Below are 24,254 nucleotides of genomic sequence, written 5' to 3'. Positions count from 1 at the left end.
ATGTCAAAGTTGCTGGGGTCCAGTTTAAGTGTATAATATTTATTTATTTTTTATTATTGGCACGCAACACTCTTTCATTTTTAATCATAATTGTCTCTGTTTGAGATATTTTAATTAAATTTGGCTATCTAAAAGAAGATTTAGACTTTTGCTTCCGCATTTTTTCTTTTATATATATCGAGTATAAGATGATTTTTAGGATCCAATTGTATCAGATTTTTTGTCTCCTTTTATCACTAAATCCTAACACATAATCCATCCATTAGTCCGTCTTCTTCTTCTTTTTTTTTTATTTTTATCGAATCAAACATCATATTGAATGAATTCTCGCGGGCAAGTACCGAATTGGCTGAACATGATTGCTTTATGGTCCCTCTTAGATTGTCTTTCGGACCGTTTTTTGATGACTCTCTGAGTGTTAATCTAACTGTGTGCGTGAGTTCTTGTTGTTATCTTTTGGACCGTTTTTTGATAACTTTCTGAGTGTTAATCGATGACTCTCTGAGTATTAATTTAACTGTGTGCGTGAGTTCTTGTCGTTGTTTTTTGAACCATTTTTTGATGACTCTCTGAGTGTTAATCTAACTATGTGCATGAGTTTTTGCCGTCTCGAGAGGGAGAGGGAAAAAAAAAAAAAAGAGTACCGAATTTTACCCGATCACTAGTTTTGACCGGATACTACAATATTGAGGGGATTTGAGGAAAGGCAGAGGTCCGTCCAGAGATTCCTCCAATCAAGGCCAAGGGCTACCGTACAAATTGAGCTCCACACAAGACTCGGTCATCTTTTCCGGTTCTACTGCCCAAACTACCCTTTTCTCCCTCTCTCCTCTCCTCTCCTCTCCTTGTCAACGCTTCTCTCTGTCTCAACAGAACCATCTGAGACACAGGAGGAGAGATTAGCTACAGATATCACCCACCAAACCAAAGTAACAAGACAAAAAGCGGCAAAAGCAAAATAGACTTCATCAAAATCATCAAAGCCGAAGAAAAGGAAGCATAGAGCGAGAGAGAGAGAGAGAGAGAGACAAAGTTGTAGTAGCAGCGTAACATAACGACGTACTTTTGTTCGTTGTGGCTTTGTTTAGACATTATTAGAGTTCAGACCACACAAAAAAGAAAAGGTCGCGGGAGACAGTAGTCAGTTTTCTTCATTATCCCCTCTTTCTTTCTTTGCCATATTTCCCCTTCTCCAACTTTTGCCAATAGAGAGAGAGAGAGAGAGAGGCCTGGACAAACAACACCACCACCAAGAACAAACGCTTTTTCCACATCCCACAAACATTCATGATTCATCCATCAAAAGTTGTAGTAGACTGGTATCAACTGCTCAGATAGATAGACAGATGATTCAGATCTGTTCCTCTCATTCAATGGGTCTCACACGGAAGGTATCCGATGCCCTTTTTACTGTACGGATTCCACCTCTCATTTTATCCACCAGAATTTCTGCAAATTTGAGCTAATCAATAAAATATTTCATATCCGCTTCGAGTATATTCCCCACACGGAAGATCTTACCTCCTCCTTCCTTCGTTCCTTCTCAATTCTCTTTTTCCATTTTTCCTGTGTAGCTTTTAATTTTCGCATGTTTCTTTTTTATCCTGCTCGTCATCCGATTTGGCTTCGGAATGCTCAACCCTTCTTCATCTCGCTTTTCGAGACACCAAGTTTCCGATCCTTAAGTTCTTGAGAAATTCTCGCGTTCTTCTCCTACCTCTTTGTCCCATTCTCGTATCTAAAAATATCAGAGTAGTAGTATTTCCACGTTCACTGCAAATAGAGTAAACTCGCTCGTTTTCTTGGGGTGGATGGAAGCTGGTGGTGGGATTACTATTCCCGGACGGCATTTGATTTCGGACGAAAAACACGAGTCTCCGAATCTCCGAGACTACCTCAGAATTAGGCAAGACGAAAACCTCGATAACAACAATAATTTCCGACCAAACATGTCCAATCTAACGTTAAGCGCTGTGTTAAAAACTGAGGACAGAAGCGGAGGTCCAATGCGGACCCCATCAAACCGGACCCTTATGGATATAATCAGGGAAGACCCCAACGGCGGCGGCTACAGTAAGGATACCAGGAAGAGCTGGAGGCACTTTAGAGAGAAGCTTCGCCTACGCCGGCAAGGTTCCGGCTCCTCCTGGACTTCTTCTGTTCCGGTTCCGGCCTCCGACGTTCCCATTCAGCACCCCATGGGCGGCAGCAGCAGCAGCCGGAGAATGATGATGTCCCGGCGAGACTCCACCCGGTTAAACACGCCCACACCCGACCAGACGAGTCAGCCGGACGCGGATTTGAGCTCGGGAGTTCCCCGGAGTAGATCGTCGATGCTGCAGCGGAACGAGAGCCGGGCTATCCGCGGAAGGTATGATAATGCACGCGGAATTGACGATGAAATGGGGGCGGAGGAGGGAGAAGAGACGGAGGGGGAGACGACGGAGGAGGAGGAGGGAGGAGGTGGCGGAACCGGAGGTGGAGAGGAGCAGCCGGTGAGGATGTCGCTGATGGCGTTGTTGGCGGAGACGGATAGGCAAATGGGGCTGGATGGATCGGGTTTTACGATGGACGACGACGAGGACGCGGATGAGGAGGAGGAGGAGGAGGAGGAGGAAGGCGGCGCGGGTGGCGGGGGGTATAACAATTGCTGCGTGTGCATGGTTAGGCATAAAGGCGCTGCGTTTATCCCGTGCGGTCACACGTTTTGCAGGTTGTGTTCAAGGGAGCTTTGGGTGCAACGAGGGAACTGCCCGCTCTGCAACAACTTCATCTTGGAAATTCTTGATATTTTCTGATCATTTTCCACCAATCAATCCCGGCGGCTCCTCCTCCTGCATTCCAAGTGTTACCACCCACCAGATGCATGTCCCTCCCTCTCTATTGAATGTCTTGCCATTGCTGCTAGTCTGCTACTACTACTACTGCAGTGCTTTTTCTTTTTCACTTTTATAAGTTTCTATTTATCCCTTTATTTTTATTTTTATTTTTTGAATTTTCAGAGCGGGGTGCTGCGGGTTGGTGAAAATAACTCAATTCAAGTGTTCATCATGTTTCTTAATTGCTTTTATTAAACGCTTTGCTTCTACTCCATTAGGTGGTGGTGGTGGTGGTGGTGGTGGTAGGCGCTTAGGTGGTGGTGGTGGTGGTGGTAGGCCATTGAATTGAATGCCAGCTCTGTACATTGTTGTACTTAGTATAGACATTATAGTAGCATTTTGGACGTCTGTACTGCCATCAATTCAATTTCAATCATTATTGTTACACACCGTTCGGTCCAAAGCCTCGTCCACGTTCAATTTTGTGCGTATGTGAAGAAGAAACAAATTATTTGGCATGTCTTCGCCCAGGCAACATTTACATTTCCGACGTCTCTCTGTCTTTTATTTTTTATCATTTTCTTCTCAACGCAGAACATTTTAAAACTCCGAATCAAAATTTTCGTCTCTGTTCATGCTTCAACTTGTGCACTGAGCTACCATGCAAAATCTCGAGGAATTGAACCTTGTATAATTTGCTGGTGAATTGAACTTCATGCTTCAACAAAAGTTTTTTTTTGTGGGTTAATCTCCAATAATATGAGTAAGAGCTCCTTCAGGATCATATGTAATGGCTGTCAATGTTTTGAAAATTGAGCTGGATCAATCGGTCGGTTCAATCGATCGAACTGCAAAATTGGTCATACCCTTAATTCGGTTAAAATTTCATCAAATCTGGCTAAGAATTAATAAAAATCAAGAGGTTCCACTAAATTTTTATTTTTTTACAACAAGAGTTTCAGCTTTATCCAAAATTCTTAATATTAAAAAAAAAAAAAAAAAGAAGATTAGTACCTTTGAATCAGAGTTGAATCAATTGAACCGCAAACAAAAATCTCTTCCGGTTCACTTTCTGGTCCGGATTTATAAACATATTATTGATTCCCCGAGGGGGGCTATTAATTCAATTGGAGTTCCATGTGCATACAAAAACATCTTTTCATCAATCATACTCCATCGATTCAATTGTTGACTACTTCTTCAATCCAGCTATTATTGCTTGAGTTTAGACGCAATCAAGTTTAATGAGTTGGCATTCGCCTAATTTTTGCATTCTGTTTTAGTCTGTTGGTCAAATAATATACGCACAGGGGACGCAGAGCGATCGTCTAGGGAGTCTTACAACTAATAATTTGATGAAGCAATTAAATGCAAAACCTAATATTAATAGCCTGGCTTTGTACAATTACAAAATTTCGGTCGGTGACAGATGCCAAAGGACTCAAAAGCTCAAACAGGGAATAGTATACCAGTGTATGCTACTGTTTTATTTTAAAGTGAAATGAAATAATGGGTGGGATTCGTAATGTAATGTACCGTGGTCCTTCTCAAACCAAGGAATGGCCAGGATGGATCCTATCAACTCAGGCCAGTGTAACACCAGATGAGTGGTTTGAGTTTTAACAGCGGTCCTAATCACATCTTGTTTGGGTTGGGGTCGCCATTTCTGTTGGTTTGGCATGTTTCCGTGGCTTTAGTGAGAGCTGTTTTGTTGACAATAATCAAAGCCAGGCCATGATGTGGCCGACCACTTGATTCAATTCACTCCATAATCACTCCAAAATTGTGATGATGAGTATTGTCCCGTTTTAGTGTTTTTTTTTTTTGGGTCAAAAGTCCAGTTTTATGGCTAGTTTGGGAGGAAGGATATGAAAAGAAAAAAAAAGTTTTGAAAGGATAATAAAGTTTTTCTATTGTTTGGGATCAAAAGCGTGAAGGAATAGAAAAGATTTGGAAAGATTTCATCTCCCTCCATGTAAAGGAAAACTGGCGGGTCAGAAAGGGAAGGAAAGTGAGGAAGTCTTAAGTAAATTTTTAAATATGGAAAAACTACCCTTAAAATTTCAATACAAAAATTTTTAATTTTCGATGAGTTCCCCCACTGTAAAACCCTCATCAAAACACCTCATTTCACTTTATAAAAAGGGCATATTTGTAAAGTAATATTTTAGATATCTTTTCTTTTCATTTGTATTCAACTTCCAAACAAAAGAAAACTACTTACTTTCTTTTCTTTGTTAAAACTCCCAAACAACTTAGATAGAAACTTGGATCCTTTCCCATCCTTTCTCTTCTTTTCTAACTTACCCTTTCCCTTCTTTTCTTTCCTACTCTAAACCCCCAAACTAGCTATTAGTGCTTCAACTACATCCACAATCCACGATTAATAATGGTGGTGTCGCGGCATTTTCGCCTCCATTTTCCAGTCTCGCTAAAATGTGAGGAGAACCGACTACTGGGCCTTTATGCGGACTTGCCATTCCATATGCGGCTTGCCAATCAATATGGTACGCTAAGCCCATTCGTTCCACCAGTGGAGATTCCATGTGCCCGAATGAATGTCCCAATCTCTCGCGGTTACAAGGAATGATGGCCCAGATAAAAGTACTACTACTGCTCGTATGATAGGACAAACTACAAAAGCGAGGAGGGAAAACCGGAAAAGAGAATGGAACAAGCAAACCAAGAATGATGTATACCATAATTAACGTGATTTTATAGTGCTATCCGGTATACATGGTAATGAATATAGAGGATACGATTTCTTTCCCATTCCAATCGCAAATATTGGTCCACTGGCTCACTGTTTAGCACAACCTCAAATTAACTCTACAATGGTTGGCCTGTTAAGTTTATGTAACACTCGAAAACAGAGAGATCCCAGCGCCTCACGGCATCAACCTTTAGTTCTCATAATTGTAATGCTGCCTTTTCCTCCTTCGGTGTGGATTTTTGTGCTGCCAATCACCAGTTTCCCAGAAAATGCCGAAGTTGGATAAGCAGCAGGGTCGTCATAACTCTGCTTTAATTTTGATGGTGGTGGAGCGTGTATTCTCTGGTTAATGTCCTTCAGAGTGACATCTCCACGAACAGCACATGGTTTGATGAAGGCAAAGGGGTAGGCAACAGTTGAAGCCGAATTTGCAGGAGTCTGGATGTAAGATTTCCTACCTGAGGGTAGACAAATGGAAGTCACTTGATTTTCCTTCAGGTATAAACCAAGAAGTTCAGTGGTGACTCTTGTTTCATTCCAAGTAAAACTAGAGACAAGTTAGCGAACAGTGTCCATTTTTACTAGGACACAGTGCTTGTTGTGCTATAGGAATGTCGAAGGCTTACAGTAACAGTTGACATGGTCCAAATTTCACAAAAGCTGAAAATCTTTACTTGTAAGAATAAAGTACTATAAAGAGAGAGAGCAAGGATTAGCACCTCTGAAGACATTTCTTTGAGTCCGAACAGGACGAAATTGATTTGTGCTTACTGCAGGTTCTGGTTCGCTGTTGAGAAGTTCTACAAGTGATAGAAAACTGACATTGAGTGCAAAAAGAAGGGAGGAAATGGTGAAGCTAAACACAAACTGAAGCTTAAACTGTCAAAGCCATACTCATATACCTTCTATATCAATTTGAACATCAGAAATGCTGCGCACAATACCGAGAATCAGATTATGCAATTACAAAAGTACTACATTAAAAAAAAAATTCAACAATAATAATGTCTACAGCAACATACAGATCACCAGGGCTGTCTGCATCAGTAAAGCAACTAGCTAGCCATCCTTCAGATGATTGATCTAAGGCCTCAAAAGCGGATTCAGATGTATCATCTGGAGAATATTGAGTATCATTGTCATGATTGAGCAAGATAAGTCAAATGCCATACATTGATTAAGCACAATGCTATACACAAGGTAAACCTGCATATCCAGAAACCAAATGTGACTTTTCTGACACAGCCTCTTCAGCAGAATTCTCTTTATCCTGCAACCAAAGATGATTGTACTTGTATTATCTAGAGCATAGATTCAAGCAAAGATTGACTCTCATCTGCATCAGTTTACTTTCATTGTAGGAAATACAAGCCTTTAATTTGACATAAATTAACCAACGTCTAGAAAATGGAAATCTAGATGGACTATTAAAGATTACTGAACTTGAACTGTGCCAGAGTAACCAACCACATGCTGAACAGCAAATTAGCAATGAGAGCTAAGGACATTTTACAGAAAATGAAAAGGGATCATCAGAGAGATAAGCATAAACTCTGACACATCATATCAAGATGAGGAACTCTTCCATAAATAAGTATACCACTCAAATGAATAGCAAATAATATAAGATGATAAGTCCAGGGATGGAAAAGGCCACAGGTATAAGTTATTGCCAGAGCTAGAGCAAATAAACCTTGGGTGCATGAAAGAATGATTGATTGTAAACAAATTGTTCTATCAAGAAGTTCAAGAGAAAATTGTTAGAACCTTTGATCTTAGGTATGAAGATGATGCATCTTCATTGCAAAATGGGGTATTCAGACCTTCAGAGTCAAACTGCAGCATTCGACGCCTCTTTACTTGCGAAGAAGGCTCCTCAAGTTTCTCTAATTTCTCACTCATCTCTTCTGAATCACAGAGATTCACATCAGACAGGAGTGTCCCCCCATTAGCACTGATTGAGGGTTACAGTAAGCAAAACTGCAAATTCAGGTGATTGAGGGTTTACCATAGTTGTTGACGTAGTAAACCAAGTCTCCACAGTCTTTAACTGGAGTAATTTCATTGTCGAATATGTAGGAAACATCTTGATTCTGCTTCATATCACTCCACAGGCATTTAGACATGCCTGCTGATTCTAAAAGGCACATCCAAAGCATCAAGTTTATGACTATTCAGTGCCTTATTTATCAAGCGAAAACACAAATTAATCCCAGGAAACATGAAATTTCCTTATAATCTTGTAATACTAAATTATAACGCTACATATGTGCCCAAAAACCAAGCGAATCACACCCGCCATGATAGAGAATGGCAGGCATAATACGTATGGTTTCTGTTAACACAGGGCAAGTGTAGGACTTGCTCAAAAAAGTAGTACGCAGATTTATGTTTCAGGGAAAGAAAGTTGATTCTAGCACAATTGTATTGCTAATTCAAGATTGAAGCCACAGATTACTAACCAATAGTCTCTTGAAGGCAAATATTTGTGCCTTGCCAGTCCCACATTTCACTGTATCATTCCACAAAAAAACGTACATTCGATCACAAGTTCAAATGGAAAGAAAATCAGTTTCGTAGCATTCAGAGTATAAGTCAGCCCAAAAGATAGAAGACAAATGCTCCAAGTACAAGCATTATCAAAATTCGGATGCATTGTCAAATAAGACCAATCAAATGACAAGACAAAAACATTATCCACAAAAGAACCGCAACCAATCCCAAGCAAATAGGTAGTAATCATAGTGAACTGACTAAATAGCAAGTATAGCAAATAAGTTCCCCAACAGTTTAAATGCCCTAGAAACAAAGGAACGCAGAAATCATATAGAGCATGAATATCAACTGCTCTTATTTAGTTCTCTCTCCCCATGGATAAACGTATTTAGTGCATCTGCAGAAACATTCCGCGAAAATCCAGGGAATAAAAAAAGGAAGAAGAAGAAGACCAGCTATCAAACTTAAGCAAATTAAAAGCCATCAAAATTCTTAAATCTTCCTTTGCTACTAAAACCGAAGCAAACCCATACAAAAAATCAACCGCAGCATTGCAATCCGAGGAAAAAGAAGTTGCTGCAATTGACTACTGAAGAATTTGGGGACTCACTTGTTTTCAATATCATAATCCATTGAACTATCAAAATCTCACTAACTTAGAAAGGGAATGCTTGAGATGTGTGCGGAGGCGGAGGCGGAGGAAGATGGGAAGTGGCGACTCTCTTTTGCCTATGGGCCTTTTTTTCCCCCGTGGATATTTGTTGTACTAAAAAAGACAGGTATTTATATGGGTTATATTTAAACCGGACCGGGCACCGAAGCAACCACGACTGCTGAGACTGCAACTCCAACTCCCGTTACTCGTGCGATTATCTTTCACTAATTTGGGAAAACGGGCTGTCAACCCGTACCACTTAATTGCCATAACCTACTTTTCCCACACACACAAAAAAAAGGAAAGAAAAACTTGTTGGTTTTCAATCGTATTACACGTGAAGAAGAAGAGCAGTAACAGAAAAGGTAGAATCATTTAGTTGCAAAGTGTGCAGATAAATGTGATTTATACTACCAAAACATCATCATCATTATTTCGTCACGTATCACGCTAGTTTCGCGCACATTCGCTAGTTTCGCGCGTCATTAGATTTTGCCGGCTAATCCAAATAACTGTTCAGAGAAAACGAGACCCCGTTCGACCCCCACTCTTCCGTTGTTTTGTTTTTATCCGATTAGTATAGAGACGACAGGGCGTCGGCCCAATACAAAATCCCTTCCATGATAGATTTAAGGGATAATTTCAGATACCTCAACTGAGGTTTCTGACAGTCTCGCTCTCCTCCCTCTCCCATGTGATTTCAAAAATATCACAAACCTCCCGTATCATAATATTAGATCCCATTTCTTACGTCATCATGGTCAAAAAGGCTTAAATACCCTCACAAGTTAGCTAATATTATTATCAGGACAAATTTGGTGAAGTTAGTTATAAACACAATTAATGTAATTGACGATAAATTAGGATCCTTTAACCAATATAGAAACATGCAATTAACTAACATCTAATATAACGTACATGTTTGTAAAGTGATTGTACCTCATAGATCACCCCGTGTAAGGTGTTTATAGGCAAATTAGTATTAATCATATAGATAAAATCACTAATGTAAGATAATTAGGGCATTTGTGGTATATAGTTGTTTCTCTCTCCAACTCCCCATTTTTTATTATTTGTATTTTTTAATTGGGTCTACTTTGAGACGGCCTATTTAGTTTTAATACCCTTAATTGTGTTAGATTTAATATTTATCAATCAGCAATTTAACGGACTTAAATTTCAATTCTATCAAACACGCTCTTAAATTGATGAAGTCCCATCTTTTTTTCTTAATTGCCACATCAATGACTTACCTATCAATGTGGTTTTAGCACATTCTTGGGCGAAAAATTAGTTAAAATTAAGATCAAAAAATTTTTTTTTTGTGTAAAAAAAAAATCTCATATTCGAAACCTCTCATTTACACTCTTTCTCTATTATCACCCAACTCATTCCTCCTCTAAAATTAAAGACTAAACTCGTTTACTCTTATACAATTAATAATGTCAAAAAAAAAATCTTTTGTATACATTTCAATTATATGAAAGGAATTTTTTTTAAAAAAAGTAAAATATAAAATTTTTCTACCATATACTCAACGAGCACTTGTTATCATACATAATTAACCATTGATACTTCCTTACGCCCATTAAGTTCTCTTAGGGTATGTTTGGTTCCCCATGGAATTGGGGTTTAGAATTGGAATTGAGGCCCCAATTCCAATTCTATTGTTTGGATTCTGCTCCACTCAAAGAATTAGAATTGAATCTGAATTCTATGAGGGTCCAATTCCATGATTTGAATTCTTTATGGGATCAAAAGAATTCTAATTCCAATTCCACACAAAATCGTAAGAAACGGGTTTACACGCGGATCAAATGTGGGTAAAAATTATAACCGGGTCAAACATAAAGTTGCAAGAAACAAAGACGTCTCTTTGTCCCGATCGCTTGCACAGCCTCACAGGTGCCCCTCCTCCATCATCGCTTCCACCTCCACTATAACATTTTACGTCTCCTACCACCGTCTCCCTCTCCGCCTTCCAATCCTCCGGCCACTCCCTCCATCCTTCTCCACTCCCGCCACCCTTTCACCCATCAGCTCGCCAATCGCAACACCTACCCTGTCCAATTTTTTTCGCTCCGTCTCCACACTTACCTCTGCCGCTCCTCCATTTCTGTTGCAGTCACCTTTATTCCTCTTATCCTTACTTTCTGGGTTCTCTCCTTCAGCTCTTTTGCTTTCCCCAAATTTCAGAAATACTTAGGGCTTGTGAAAGGTAACTTCATCTTTGAAATTTTTTAATTAATCATTGGTTATGGGCTTTGTTACAAAACTTTGTTTCATTTGACACATTGCCACGGTTTGTTCTGTTTCAATGTGCCATCTCAAAATCCAGAAAAATAGGAGTAAATGAAGGCAAAACTTCCAGAAAAGTAAGTTCAAGTTCTGTAATTTAGATTTGACTATGCATTTAGAGATTCACATTTGTTACATAGGTCTGTATTTGGAATCTTCATGCTTGTCTATGTGCATCTCGGATTTTTGTTCTACCTAGTTTGGAAGTTTAATCTCTTGGTGCAGTAGCAGTACATGAAAGCAAATAAGACCGCAAAAGCCACCACTACTATAGCTACAAAGCCATAATTCTGAATCATATCCAAAATGCTTTTTGATGTAGTCTTTAATCATTGGGTGAGAGGACATCCCAGGGACTTCAATGGTGTCTTCTACGTCACCATATTGGTATGCAATTAGTCTATAAACCATCCATGCTAATGGGCAAATCCAGTAATATCATATCCACCACTTGGGAACTTTCTGAAGTTTTAAATAGGAGTAAAAAATCAATTTGTGCTTCTTTCCATGTGGTAATGATGATTGCCTTCTCCAACCGAGTATTTGGTTGACCACAAGGTTCATAAGAGAAGTCAGGCCAAAAGGGAAGAAAGAAAAATAAATCAGTAGCATAAATATTTTGATCTTCACTTAGAGCTTTTTCCTTACAAGTATATGATGACTACGCAGTTTTAATACCAGAGAAATATGTCACAGGAATATGAGAATTTGACATCTTTTTATTTCCTGGTTATGCTGTCATATGTACACTATGTGCACATTTGTGTTGTGGTTATGTAAATGATCTGCGTAAGTGCACATCTGTGTTGTGATTATGCTGTCATATGTACATTAAGTGCACATTTGTGGTGTGATTATGTAAATGATCTGCGTAAGTTTGATTTCAGATGATGTGATTGTCACTGGGGTGTTGACGGAAAAATGGTCACCTGATGTAAAGGATGCCCGCTGTGACCTTGATCCTGTCTTAGTTGCAAACTACGTAAGGTACTTGTGGTTCTGTTCCTCGTTTAATTCAACTGTCAGATAGCTTTTCATATTTTTGGCATGATTAGAGAATCATCTGTTTCTATCTAATCAAACATTATTGGAACTACTAGTTTAATCACTCTCTGTTCCTGTTAGTTTAATAACATTATTTTGTATTTTACGGCTACTAGTTTTGGATTGGTAATTGGTTATAATCACTACCAAGTTAGCAGAGTTAATTCAATAAGTGCTTTTTACAATTGGTTTCATTGTAAATGGATATAAATGATTATGCTCTTACTGATCCAAGGTTAGACTAGTAGTAGATTTTCAACATTACTGTTGCTGGTCAAAGCTCCTCCATACAGAGTTGGGGTTAGAGTTAGGACTTGTGTAAGGAGACCAAACAATGATTAGAGCATCTTACACCATCTACATGACATGCACAAAATATTCTAAATTGCCGCATTGGTCAAGGCATCACCATGAACCTTCCACTTCTTAAACTCGGTAGAGGCTAACATAAATGAACTTGCATTCCGATGGCCTCCACCACTGAATTCCTTCATGTGATTCTATGATATGCATTTTCATAACTGAATAGGAGAAGTGCTATGAGTTGTGAAGATATTAAGAACCTGTGAGATTTGTGTTGTATCCTCATTCTCAATGAGGATACGAGTTATCTAAAATTGAATTGGATAGATTTCAATTGTTGAAGGGTATTGATTTACTTATGAATGACAGGACAAAGTATGACACTTTTTCTGGTCTCCGAGATGACTTAAAAAAGGATTGGCTACTGATCCACATTGGTAATTGATTTTTTTTTTTTTGGTAATCTTCAGTTGAAGTTGTTTTTGTAGAAGAAGTTGAGCTGATTGCTGGACGCCCAAGTAGAGAAAGTAGAAGTTGTTACTACTCCATCGTGTATCCATGACTTTTTAAATTCTGATGAGTTCTTTGTTTTTTATGTAATGGATCAAAACAAGATTATAGAAAGATTCTAGGGAGTATTTCAGCTATTTTCTATCTGATTTTTGAGATTATAAGAATGGAACATTGGATATTTTGTCTATTCATAGCAATGTTGCTGCTGTTTATCAGAAGTTTGTTTCTTTTTTTGGCAGAGTATCTTTAGTAGAGAGCCTGGATGGTATTAGAGGGGCCTTTTGATTAGCATGCACGGGGGTGGAAGTTTTAAAATTCTACTGTTCTTTATGCATCTCAGCATGGCCAAACAAGGTCAGATGGATGCTGTGCATTGGGTGGGAAGTGGTGTGGGTTTTTTTGTTGTTGTTGTTTGGGGGGGGGTTGTGTTTGGGTTTGGAAGCATATTAGGTGGGAAAGGAATTAGGAGGTCTCTTTGTATTGCTCATTGACGTTCACTCTCCATACTGGAATTGGCTCAGTTTATGGTTTTCACTTTCACAAGGTATAAAGCTACCTAAACCAAATGATGCCTGTTGTTTGGATCATGTACTTGCCCAGTCCTTTTTGGTTATTATGGAAATCTTACTACCAGCACAATCATATTGGTATATTTGTACCTGTGCGATAAGAAATTGGCACTCTGAATATTGATTAGTGCTAGATTGGCTGTTTATTGCTGATTTGCTGGCTTTCTGATCAATTTTTTTTTTTTTGTAGAAAAGGAACTAATTTGTTTTTTTTTTCTCTAAAGCATTAGTAACAATTAGTTAAATGCAAGAAAAAAAATAAATTATTAAAGGCACTAATTGGCTTTTTCCTTAAAGCTTTAGTAGCAATTAGCTAAATGTTAAAAAATTATTATATAGTAAAAAAGAAGAAATTTTTTATGTAAGGAAATGTTAGTTGGAAACAATTCTAATTCTTAATGAATTCTTCTCCCATCCAAACGAAGAATTTGGAATTCCAAATGAATTCTTTATCAATTCTATGTATTTCCCAAACAAAAGAATTCCAATGTTTTGGAATTTCAATTCATAGAATTCTAATTCTATAGAATTTCAATTCCAATTCAATTCCAATTCTGTTAAACCAAACGCACCCTTAGGGTGCGTTTGCTTCTATAGAATTAGAATCGAAATTCTATAGAATTGGAATTCTATGAATTGGAATTCCAAGTCATTTCAATTCTTTCGTTTGGGAAATACATAGAATTGATACGGAATTTATTTGGAATTCCAAATTCTTTGTTTGTATGAGAGAAAAATTCATTAGGAATTAGAATTGTTTTCAAGAAAATGCTTACATAAAATTTTTCTTTGTTTCTTTTTTCTATATAATAATTTCTTTTTTTTCTTACATTTAGCTAATTTTTACTAAAGATTTAAAAGAAAGAACCAATTTGTGCCTTTAATAATTTATTTTTTCCCACTCTCATATCAATTTCTTTGGTGAACATTTCCAGACTTAGGTTGTGCTAAGCATAGCATTAACGAGACGTGTCATATTGACTGCCTTCTTTTGTTCAAGTATGATATAGATATTGGCATCCAACCAAAACTGAACCTCACCCCCTTAAAAGTAAATCCCTAATGACACTAGCATATTTCTTAAAACATGGTAGAATACTAGACAGTAAATTAGTCATTAATTAACTCAAATAGTACGTTTGTAAAACAATTTAATTAACATTCTCAACAAATAAATTCAGTTTACTATTCGAATTCTGAATCTAACAGTTGATGGTGGAAAAGGGTGTGGAGAAAGGTGGAAGGACCAAAAAGAAAAGAAAAATCCAACATGCCTGAGTTATACTGGACACTATTTTTTTTATTGCGGACTGCAAGCAGTAATTCAAAAAAAATAAGGATCCAATGGCTAGTAAAGGAGCCACTGACTGCATGAAAAAGACGAAGCACTGCCAAAGCTTATTTTATCACCCTTTTAATACGTGTTGATACTCATATGCATACTTGCTACTGCTGCTATTTCTGCAGTCCAGCATTGCACTACACCTCCTCTTCATGTAGGGCAGTGCAGCATTTGGAGGCATGCCACATCCACATATACTCATTCAAAGTTCAAACATCCACTTTGTCAATTGTTTTACAAACGTACTATTTGAGAAAGAATGCAAAGGTTCATGCAGCTAAAGGACAAGTCAGGGCATCAACACAGGCAGCTATGTTAATCTCAATATCTAAAATGCTATTTCATTAGACAAAAGATCCAATGTTCCATTCTTATCATCTCAAAAACAGATAGAAAATAGCTAAAATACTCCCTCGAATCTTTCTATAATCTTGTTTTGATCCATTACATAAAAAACAAAGAACTGATCAGAATTTAAAAAGTCATGGATACACGATGGAGTAGTAACAACTTCTACTTGCTCTACTTGGGCTTCCAGCAATCAACTCAACTTCTTCTACAAAAACAACTTCAACTGGAGATTACCCAAAAAAATATCAATTACCAATGTGCATCAATAGCCAATCCTTTTTTAAGTCATCTCCGAGACCAGAAAAAGTGTCATACTTTGTCCTGTCATTCATAAGTAAGTCAATACCCTTCAACAATTGAAATCTATCCAATTCAATTTTAGATAACTCGTCTTCCACCATTTTTGTTGTAACTTTTGAGCATTCTGAATTTAAGTACTTATCTAGTGAATCTGCCATTTGTCCCAACACTTTGTAAAGTACTTGAGAGCTCGTTAGTTTTCTCTTTGTGCCACGATCATTTGTTTAAGATGAAGCTTTTGACTTTGACCATTGTCGAGCTAGCAGTGCATTCATAACTTCATCTTCTAAAGATCGCGAATCAGTCTCAAATGATTCCTCTACATTAGCAGACTCTTCAACTTCAGTTTCAACATTAGCCTCAAAAACAGTTTGGGCATCCTCTCCATTTGCACGATCTTGTAAAAACAGTGTACAAATATCCTCCCAATTTTCAATCACAATTTTTTTTTTCTAAAGGAAGAATTTTTGGATTCTCACTTACTCAAGCATTCCATACATCCTCATCACGAACATCAATTCTACCTCTAGAGTAGTCCCATATTATCGTAGACCCAGAGTTACAGGACTGGGGCAGTGGGTATAAGATGTCATAGTGTTTCTCCCATGTCTTGAAACGAGATATAATATTAGCCTTTGTCACAGATATATTGAGTTTATCGAATAAAGCATTCATTACTGCGGCGTAGGCTACTGTTTTTCATGCACATTTACCATCCAATTTGTTTCATTGGTTCATTTGGTCAATAAAACAGGTGTTTATTACACGATTCATTTCAGGAGTCCAAGTAAAATACCCTTTGCCTTTCCCTTTTGACTGAGATGTTGCTTCAGATGCCATATCTAAGGCAAATATGCACCAGAAAAACATCACAATGTCATGTTATTAAGAATAGATTCAACAGCCACTGCATTATAGAACTAAAAGTGAGAGGCAAATATGCACCAGAAATATCCATACATATGTTAAATGAAGAACTTATGATGACTTATTTGGACGGAACCTTTTTGCAAGAGCAATTTGGAGATGTTGCTAAGATCATCACTTATGTGCACAAAATAGTTTGGAGATGTCCTAAACTTATTCTGGTGACTTAAAGCTTCTACTGGTAAGGATTTTCCAGCACACTGCAACAAAAGAAAGAAACAGAAAAGTCCCGACAAAGCTTTCTTTCTAGAAACAAGACTAATTGGCTACGAGAAACATCAGAATCCTTCTAAAGCCTTCTATGAGTCTCATCAAAAGGAAAGATTTAGTAGAGTCTCATTTAGAGGGAAGCTCTAATGGAGTTGCATCCTTAAAATTATCGATGGATAATCAGCTGAAATTCTACATAACACAAGAATTTAGTGTACTTCAAACCAAGAAGAATTAAACAAGAACAAGTTTCCGTAAATCATATGAGACATTAATCTTATCTAGATAATGGAGAAATAATATACATTGCAGAATATTGATAATTTACTAGAACACTGCTTGCACAAAATACAGGATATGAAGCAGACATGAACCACAACAAAGCTAAATATCTCATCTTTCAGTGTAAAATCCAAATGCAGTATCAATTTGTGGTTCCACAATGCAAAAGCTTCTAATAGATCTCAAAAAAACCATTTTAAGGAAGACATACGAGATTACCCCTTTAATCTTCATCACCAATATGATTTTAAACTAACATTATATATTCCAACAAGCTAAAACTTGGACTCGATTTAACTAATTGAACTCAAACCCAAAATAAGAAAAAGGAAACAAACGATCAACTTGTGCTTTTTTTTTAATCCTTATTAACAGCATAAATCTAGAAGCCAAAAATACTAGAGCAAAATATCAGAAAATACAAAAAAAAAAAAAATTTGCTGTTTGATTGGCAAAAATTTAGACAAATTTACCTTCACAAAACAAAACAAACCATTGCAATGTATCCAATGAAAAAAAAGCTATGTAATAAAGTGCATAACCAATGATTAATTGAAAAAATTAATCATAATTTTCTTTTTTTTTTGAAGCAAAAAATAATTATGTGCTAGAAAGATGCTGGAAAGATTAAGAGATTATTCTGATAGTAGATTATTTTGATGTTGGAAAAATTAAGAAACAACTCTTACCAACTTGGCTTGTAATTTCTCTAATATGATGGGTGTTTAGCGCGAACCACCGGTACCCTATTCGAGGTTGCCATGTGTTAGTACATCTTTAGGCTCAAAGTTCCGCACAGGCCATTTCGATTCGGGACAATAGTAGCGGCAAAATCTCAAAGACCAAAAGGTGTTCCTCTGCTGTGTTGCGTTCGCATTATCCTTCCTGGGTGTCTCACAAGCCCTAAATGTGTCTGATATTTGGGGTGGACGAGTGGCAAGAGTGGCGAAGGATGGAGGAAGTGGCCAGAGAAATGGAAGGCAGGGGGGAGACGGTGGTGGGAAAGGTAAGACATTAGGATTGCAGGTGGAAGTGATGGTGGAGAGAACAGCCCTAGCGGCTGAGGAAAATGGTGAGTTAGACAGGAAGAAAGGGGTGCTAATATCCTTTGACCTGATTTTAATTTTTGACCCATACTAGATCCGCGTGTGGACCCGTTTAGTTGTGGAATTGGGATTGGAATTCTTTGGTCCAGCCAAAGAATTGGAACCATGGAATTCGATCGATTTGGAATTGTAATTCGATTCTAATTCTACAGGAAAGATCGTACCCAAATACAAGAATTGAAATTGAAGCTCCAATTCCAATTCTACACTCCAATTTTATGGAGAACCAAACGTACCCTTAATGTTTTGTGTAATATAATCCAAATGTAATATTCAGTTGCTGAATAGACACCCGTTAACCTAGTTATAAATATAATCCAATTGCAATTATACTCAACTTTGGCGGTGATTAATGATATTTTTTTTCCAAGAAAGAAATAAAAAAAAAATGGGGCTCGCATCCTTGAGTCCCATTATTGTCCATCACTTAACCAATAAGTCTAGAGATTAACTGAATTTGCAAAAGTTCTTCATCGACTTGCGGTTCATTCAGGCACATACATTTTATCATGAAAACAGGGGAATTAGAACTTGCACAATTAGACAATGACCCTTTATTTGATTATCGACGATACGGATAATATATAGGAAAATTTGCCAAATTAGTCCCTCACATTTTCAAAAAAATATTTTTAGTTCCTAACATATAAAATCAGCCGCAATGGCACTAACATACAAATTATATGTCAATTTGGTTCAAATGCTCATCTTTGCTCATTTTTCTAACTAAAAATCGCATGTAGCCACAACTGAGTTTTTTCTTCTTCGATTGTGATTTTGATTTTGATATAAGGCAATTAAGATTTGATTTAAGAAATGTGAAAAAAACTCAATTAAAAATGAAACGCATTTTTAATTTTGCCCTTAAAATTACGCCTGAAGGAGAGAAATGCAATTTTTAGTTGGAAAAATAAGCAAGACCAAACTGACCCTTGAGATTATGCCCCCAGGGAGGAATGCAATTTTTAATTGCAAAAATAAGCAAGAGCAAACTGACACATAGTTTGTATGCTAGGAACTAGTCTAGCTGATTTTAAATGTTAAGAACTGAAATTATTTTGGCAAATTCGCTTACACCCACGGCTGCCTGAGATATATATTCGGACACGGACAACGATAATCATACACCAACGCTTGTATTTGGCTTTTATCCGGGAAAACACCCGGAAAGTCTGCAAGGAGCTCAAAAATATGTTTGAATACCATCATTATCAATTCGTTCCATACCGTCCGTGCGAATCCAAGTACTACAGTAACCACGCAGGTTTGAAACTGCAAAAGCAATCCTACAGGACGCAGACTAACATCACAACTGCCTAAATCGTAATGAAATCACGGCCTGATGATTAACAAGACATTCAACTTCTAGCCACTCGCTACAAGATTGCAAATTCTTGCCTGGCATCTTTACAACACTCAATGAGTGAAGTCCCGTGAAAGGAGGCGCCCATTCCAAACAACAATTGAGGCGATGTACGATTCACTGAAATGAAAGTAGCCAAAATGACCGTAACCAAAACCACAATGCAAACTAGTCATCTCGTGTTCCAATCTAATAATCTACTCCCTCCGTTCCTTATATGTCCTAATCCATTGTTTCTTTTTATCAGTCATTTTATGATTATCAAGAAAGCATTTATGAACTTTTTTTCAAATTTACCCTTGCTTACCCTTTCAACTTTCTTGGATTGGAACTCTAAATAATTAAATGTAGTATTTGTAGTATTAACAATAGAAGTAGTTGAAGAGATGAAGAGAGATAAAGGGTAATTTTGAGAAGTAAAGTAAAACTTTTGTTGATTTTTAGAAAATAACCAACTTTCTTAATCTAAGAGAATTAGTTATTCAGGTCATCTAATAAGGAACGGAGGGAGTATGTTGGAAATAGATGAAGAAACCAGCAGACAGCACTAGTTCATGCTTGGCCCTTTTTTTCTTGGCTCAGTGCTTTCATGTCAAATGGGAATTATAGACAATAATCAAAAGCCGGGAGTCTGATCAAACAAGGTTTCATACTAACCAGCAGGAAAAAGGCTTCATACTGATCAATGCCACTAGAATTACAGAGAGGAGTCACCTAAAAAATAAATAACAGGATGCTAATGATAGCAAAGTTAAGGCCATAATTCCTAATTCACTTTATGATACTTCCAACTAGAGCAAACAGCAATAACTAAAGGTTTCCTTTCACCGCAGGTACAAGTATATCCAGGAAACCATATATTACTAATTACAATCATGCTTATGCTCCTCCAGTTTGATGTAGCATGGCATCTATCTCATCACCATCCTCCATTTCCAGCTATTCCAAAATGCAAAGAGAAGCAGAAATTTCCAGATTAAAAGATAAGACGAAGAGTATTAATACCATAGAAAAGTATTGGATAATCACACAAGTAATTTACCTCATCTGGGGTTTGCTCTCCCCGAAGCCTGCGACCATCAAATAAGAATGCAATCGAGTTCAGATCAACTGACTGTCTATCACAGTAAGCAGTCATAAGCTTGCGTAACTGAGTGCTGCGCTTGATCCGAAAGAAAACTTCGTTACCATCCTAGCAAACAAACAATGCCAGCAAAGAAACAATGTCTATGAGCAAGCAATAAAACAGATCGAAAAGAGAGTTCACCGACAAGTCAGAGACACAAACTGGTAGGAACTAATGCACTAAAAAAATTAAAAATAAAAGGATAGCTACAGAGAAGAATAATTACAACCCTCCAATAAAGGCCTTTCAGCACCAGCCTGAGTGAGGCAAACTAATCTCTCAAATTAATTTTCAAGATTACTCATTCAAGCCTAATCAGAGCAGCAAATTAGACACCAGGCCAAAGATGGTAAGAACTGAAATACTTAGATAAATTTACCAAATTACAGTTAGTTTATACAACTTAGATACCAGGGCAAAGATGGTAAGAACTGAAATACTTAGATAAATTAATCAAATTACAGTTAGTTTACCCAACTTTTTAAAGAAAGCTTTTTATTGGATCCACCTGCTAGTTTAAGAAACAATTTGGAACTCGATCTCTTTTTTTTTTTTGATAAGTAGAATATATGAGTCAATAAAAGGTCATCCTCTTCAACCACAACACCCGAGAAGAAAGTATGCAGACAACACAAGGCTTCACAATGGAAATTCCTTTCACAACCCATGCAGGTTGATCACATTCCCGACGCTAACAATTTCATGTACACCCCAAAGATTACCAACACCCAAAAGGAAGGGGAACAAAAAGGCAATAAAACCAATATTATTGCCCAATGATTTTACATGCGATCAAACCAAACGTTTCCTGATCAATGAAGATATACTTTTAAGAGCAAAAGGCACCAAAAATAAAGCTAATGAACAAATTACTGTATTTCGTTCACCGACAGATCATGCACAGATTCTGAGACTTGAAATTCAGGAAAACGCATTCTCAAAGAAAAGAAAAGGAACAAACAGACATATCTACGGACAGAGGCGGAAAAGAAGAAGCATGACATCAGGGTAAATGCACTATAAAAAAGATAAAAAGGATACAGGAATTATGAGGGAAAATCAGGAATACGACCATAAAAAAAGGTAAGAGTCAAATTAATACGGTTACCTGACCCTTGACCTTGAGATTAATGTGAGCAACTTGGTCCGTCGGCTTCTTATCTTCATCTCCAGCGCCGCCAGCGCCGCTTCCCGGTGCAGACATTCTCGCAGCTTGGTTCTATCTAGGGCAAAAATAAAAACGAGTCCGAAAATGCAAAAGAACCGGTGGAAGTAAGGCGCAACTAGGAAGCGAACCGCCCCCCCCCCGGGCTTTTGTACCCTTGAAGAAGGGTAGTTTTGTAATTCGCTGGAGGGCTGCTTGCCGAGTTTTATTTTGTGACGTGGCTGGTCCGGAGGGCGAGAATTGGGGACGTGGTGGAAAAGAATAAACTATATTTGACTGGGATTTGGATTACGGAGGGAATTGATGGTCGATTGTGACGCGCGGGGAAGGAAAACAATATGGAATTAAATGAAGTGGTGGCGAATTTGGATAGGGATGGATCTGACGGTCCACGACGCTTACACTTGTAATTTGGTTTGTCCTCTTCTGGATATGAATCCAACGGCTGGTACTGTCCTGCTTTCCTTCAAAATTGCCAATTGGCTGTGGTGGAAACATCCATGCTCCACCATCACAGATCCACCTTATCGACGAAGGGACAGTGGAATGCTGCTGCAAATTGCAATACAGCTGCAGTACACTCTCTTGCTCCCCCGGCCCAAAAAAAAAAAAAAAACAGAGAGAGAGAGAGAGAGAGGGAGAGAATTTGCATTAGTGCCTTTGAATTTTCATTTTCCTTTTTCTTCGTCAACAACCTCGCAGGAAAAATAGGTCAAACAACATCACAGATCCATTGTTTAAAAGACTGTCACGGCAAAGTACCTGTGTTACATTATCCCAAACTATTGGCCTTATTCTGTCTCAGCACCTATACCATCATCTGTTTCCGCATGCAATTGCATCTGATGCCACCTTTATCCCAAACTATTATGCCCACTGGGGATTGGATCATTTCACGCTTCTTCAAGAAGGAAGTGAGGAAGTGCAACTTCTAGTTATTCATTTTCTACCTTCATTCAATTCTCAACACGATGGTTGTGGTGACGTAACTCGAGTTGGTGAGGGAAATAAAATGACTTCTGCTGCAAAATTCTCATCGATTGACGACGCTTTCTTTAGTGCAAGAATAGAGAGGGGTGAATAAGTACAAGTTAATAGTCGTATCTTCAATATTATCTCATGCATGATATGAAATCAAGTGCACGTCGATCTAAAGATAGTTTGTGGCGTCCTTTCCATTCCTCCGCTTTGGAAAATATTTCAAAAATCTATACATTGGTGGTGTAAATGAAAGTTAATTTGAAATGTTCATCAGTAATCGTTTGAGTTTGACGATTATTGAGGCATAATCCTCATTTCACTTTTTCGTCAATGGATCTGAAACCATATTGCCTATGGAATATTGGTTACGTATCAACCCCGTATCAGATGATGTGGTGATCAGTTTCCTTTCCCATCCTTGTAGAAAAATGATGTGGCAATTCTTACATCGGGCAAACGTTGGTTGAATGAAACTTCAATTACCCCATATTTATTCTTAACAGCCTCCACAGGATAATTTGTGGAGCATATTGGCAATAAGGGAGAAAATCAAAGCCATGGAAAATGTAGTGCCAAAAATCAAAGCCTGATAAGTAAAGCTGTTAAGCCAAACGAGTAGTTCGAAAACTTGTTAAGGCTCGAGCTCGACTCGTTAATTTCAATTTGTCCTGAGTTGGTGGAAAGGAGAAAAGTGGAGGTTTCCTATATTGTCAAGATTGGCAAGTGATGTACTCGCTATTCTAGTTACAACTGTGGCGTCCGAATCTACTTTCAGTGCTGGTGGTAGAATAATCGATGATAGGCGTGCTTCTATGTCTGTTGAAACGGTGCAAATGCTACTTTGTGGGAATGATTGGATCCGCAATCTTCATGGGTTAAAAAACAAGTCTCGTGTAAGTAAAATATATCTTTTACTAGTTGTTTATTTTGGCAGCTCATTTTATCTTGTTAGGAGTTGTAACTTTCTTGTTTTCGTTTTGTAGGAACCACTCGATGTTCCCGAATCATCTACAATTAAAGAAATTGATCTTCCAAACATTTGAAGCTGTTTTCTAGAATATGTGATGCTGTTTCTTGTCATTTGTAAAGCTGGACTTGTGAAATGTACTTTTTCTTGTGATTTCTGAAGGGGTTGCTATACTTTTTCTTGTGATTTCTGAAGTTGGACAATTTTTTAGCTATGTAGCAGTGTTTTACATAGTTATTTGGCTGTAGTTTGTGTGTTTATTTGGTTGGACAAAACCTGTTATGATATATTGGCTCTTATGGATGTTGTCTCGTATGGAATTAGGTTGTAGTTTGTGAATTTGTTGACTTTTATTCTTAGAGTTTGTGTTGTATGGATGTTATGGTCTTATATGTTGTCTCCGATGAAATGTGGTTAGAGTTTATGTATTCTTGAATGAGAATGGCATTAGTTGCCAATCATAGTAATTTTTGTTGATTTTGGATAGCCTAACTCTGGACAAATTTTTGGATCTATTAAATGGAACTATGCTGGAGCAGGACTTCGAAATAACTAGTTGCTGGACAAATATAGCGAAATTGAGCCTCAAAATCAAGCATCGAGTTCGGACAGATATTTCGAGTTCGAGCTCAAACTCGTCCGAGCCTGGCTCATTTGTAATAAACGAGTCGAGCTCAAGTTCGAGTTCGAGCTACATTTTCATTTTTCAAGTCGAGTTCAAGTG

General features: G+C 37.8%; 3 protein-coding genes and 1 long non-coding RNA gene across 9 annotated transcripts; 2 read left to right on the top strand and 2 right to left on the bottom strand.

Moving 5' to 3' along the window:
- Positions 1-871: 871 nt before the first annotated feature.
- LOC113713778 (uncharacterized) lies at positions 872-3,282 on the top strand. The gene has a single exon (XM_027237570.2). It carries the CDS (start codon positions 1,812-1,814, stop codon positions 2,796-2,798), a length of 987 nt encoding a protein of 328 aa, XP_027093371.2. The 5' UTR covers positions 872-1,811; the 3' UTR covers positions 2,799-3,282.
- A 2,206-nt stretch (positions 3,283-5,488) lies between these two features.
- Positions 5,489-9,370, bottom strand: LOC140037180 (protein XRI1-like). Of its 6 annotated transcripts, none has more exons than XM_072081374.1 (9): positions 8,639-9,370; positions 7,995-8,044; positions 7,541-7,660; positions 7,300-7,436; positions 6,739-6,802; positions 6,555-6,648; positions 6,435-6,463; positions 6,252-6,332; positions 5,489-5,990 (listed from the first exon to the last, which is right to left on the bottom strand). In XM_072081374.1, the coding sequence occupies exons 1-9, from the start codon at positions 8,659-8,661 to the stop codon at positions 5,716-5,718; spliced, it is 873 nt and encodes a 290-aa protein (XP_071937475.1). In that variant the 5' UTR covers positions 8,662-9,370; the 3' UTR covers positions 5,489-5,715. The 6 variants fall into 6 exon arrangements, with proteins under 6 accessions (XP_071937475.1, XP_071937471.1, XP_071937472.1 ...); XM_072081370.1 differs by having other exon boundaries at positions 7,541-7,669; positions 8,639-9,369; XM_072081371.1 differs by having other exon boundaries at positions 7,300-7,439; positions 8,639-9,365.
- A 977-nt stretch (positions 9,371-10,347) lies between these two features.
- On the top strand, positions 10,348-13,019 carry LOC113737873 (uncharacterized). Its single transcript, XR_011841104.1, has 3 exons — positions 10,348-10,901; positions 11,869-11,968; positions 12,799-13,019. It is a non-coding gene; the product is annotated as an uncharacterized lncRNA (long non-coding RNA).
- A 6,904-nt stretch (positions 13,020-19,923) lies between these two features.
- On the bottom strand, positions 19,924-21,712 carry LOC113713768 (small ubiquitin-related modifier 1). The gene is made up of 3 exons (XM_027237559.2): positions 21,526-21,712; positions 20,334-20,483; positions 19,924-20,230 (listed from the first exon to the last, which is right to left on the bottom strand). Exons 1-3 carry the CDS (start codon positions 21,619-21,621, stop codon positions 20,171-20,173), a joined length of 306 nt encoding a protein of 101 aa, XP_027093360.1. The 5' UTR covers positions 21,622-21,712; the 3' UTR covers positions 19,924-20,170.
- Positions 21,713-24,254: the final 2,542 nt, after the last annotated feature.

The sequence above is a fragment of the Coffea arabica genome, chromosome 1c, assembly GCF_036785885.1.
Source record: "Coffea arabica cultivar ET-39 chromosome 1c, Coffea Arabica ET-39 HiFi, whole genome shotgun sequence".
NCBI lineage: Eukaryota > Viridiplantae > Streptophyta > Magnoliopsida > Gentianales > Rubiaceae > Coffea > Coffea arabica.
The sequence above is the reverse complement of the archived record's forward strand: the minus strand, read 5'-3'. Positions and strand labels throughout refer to the sequence as shown.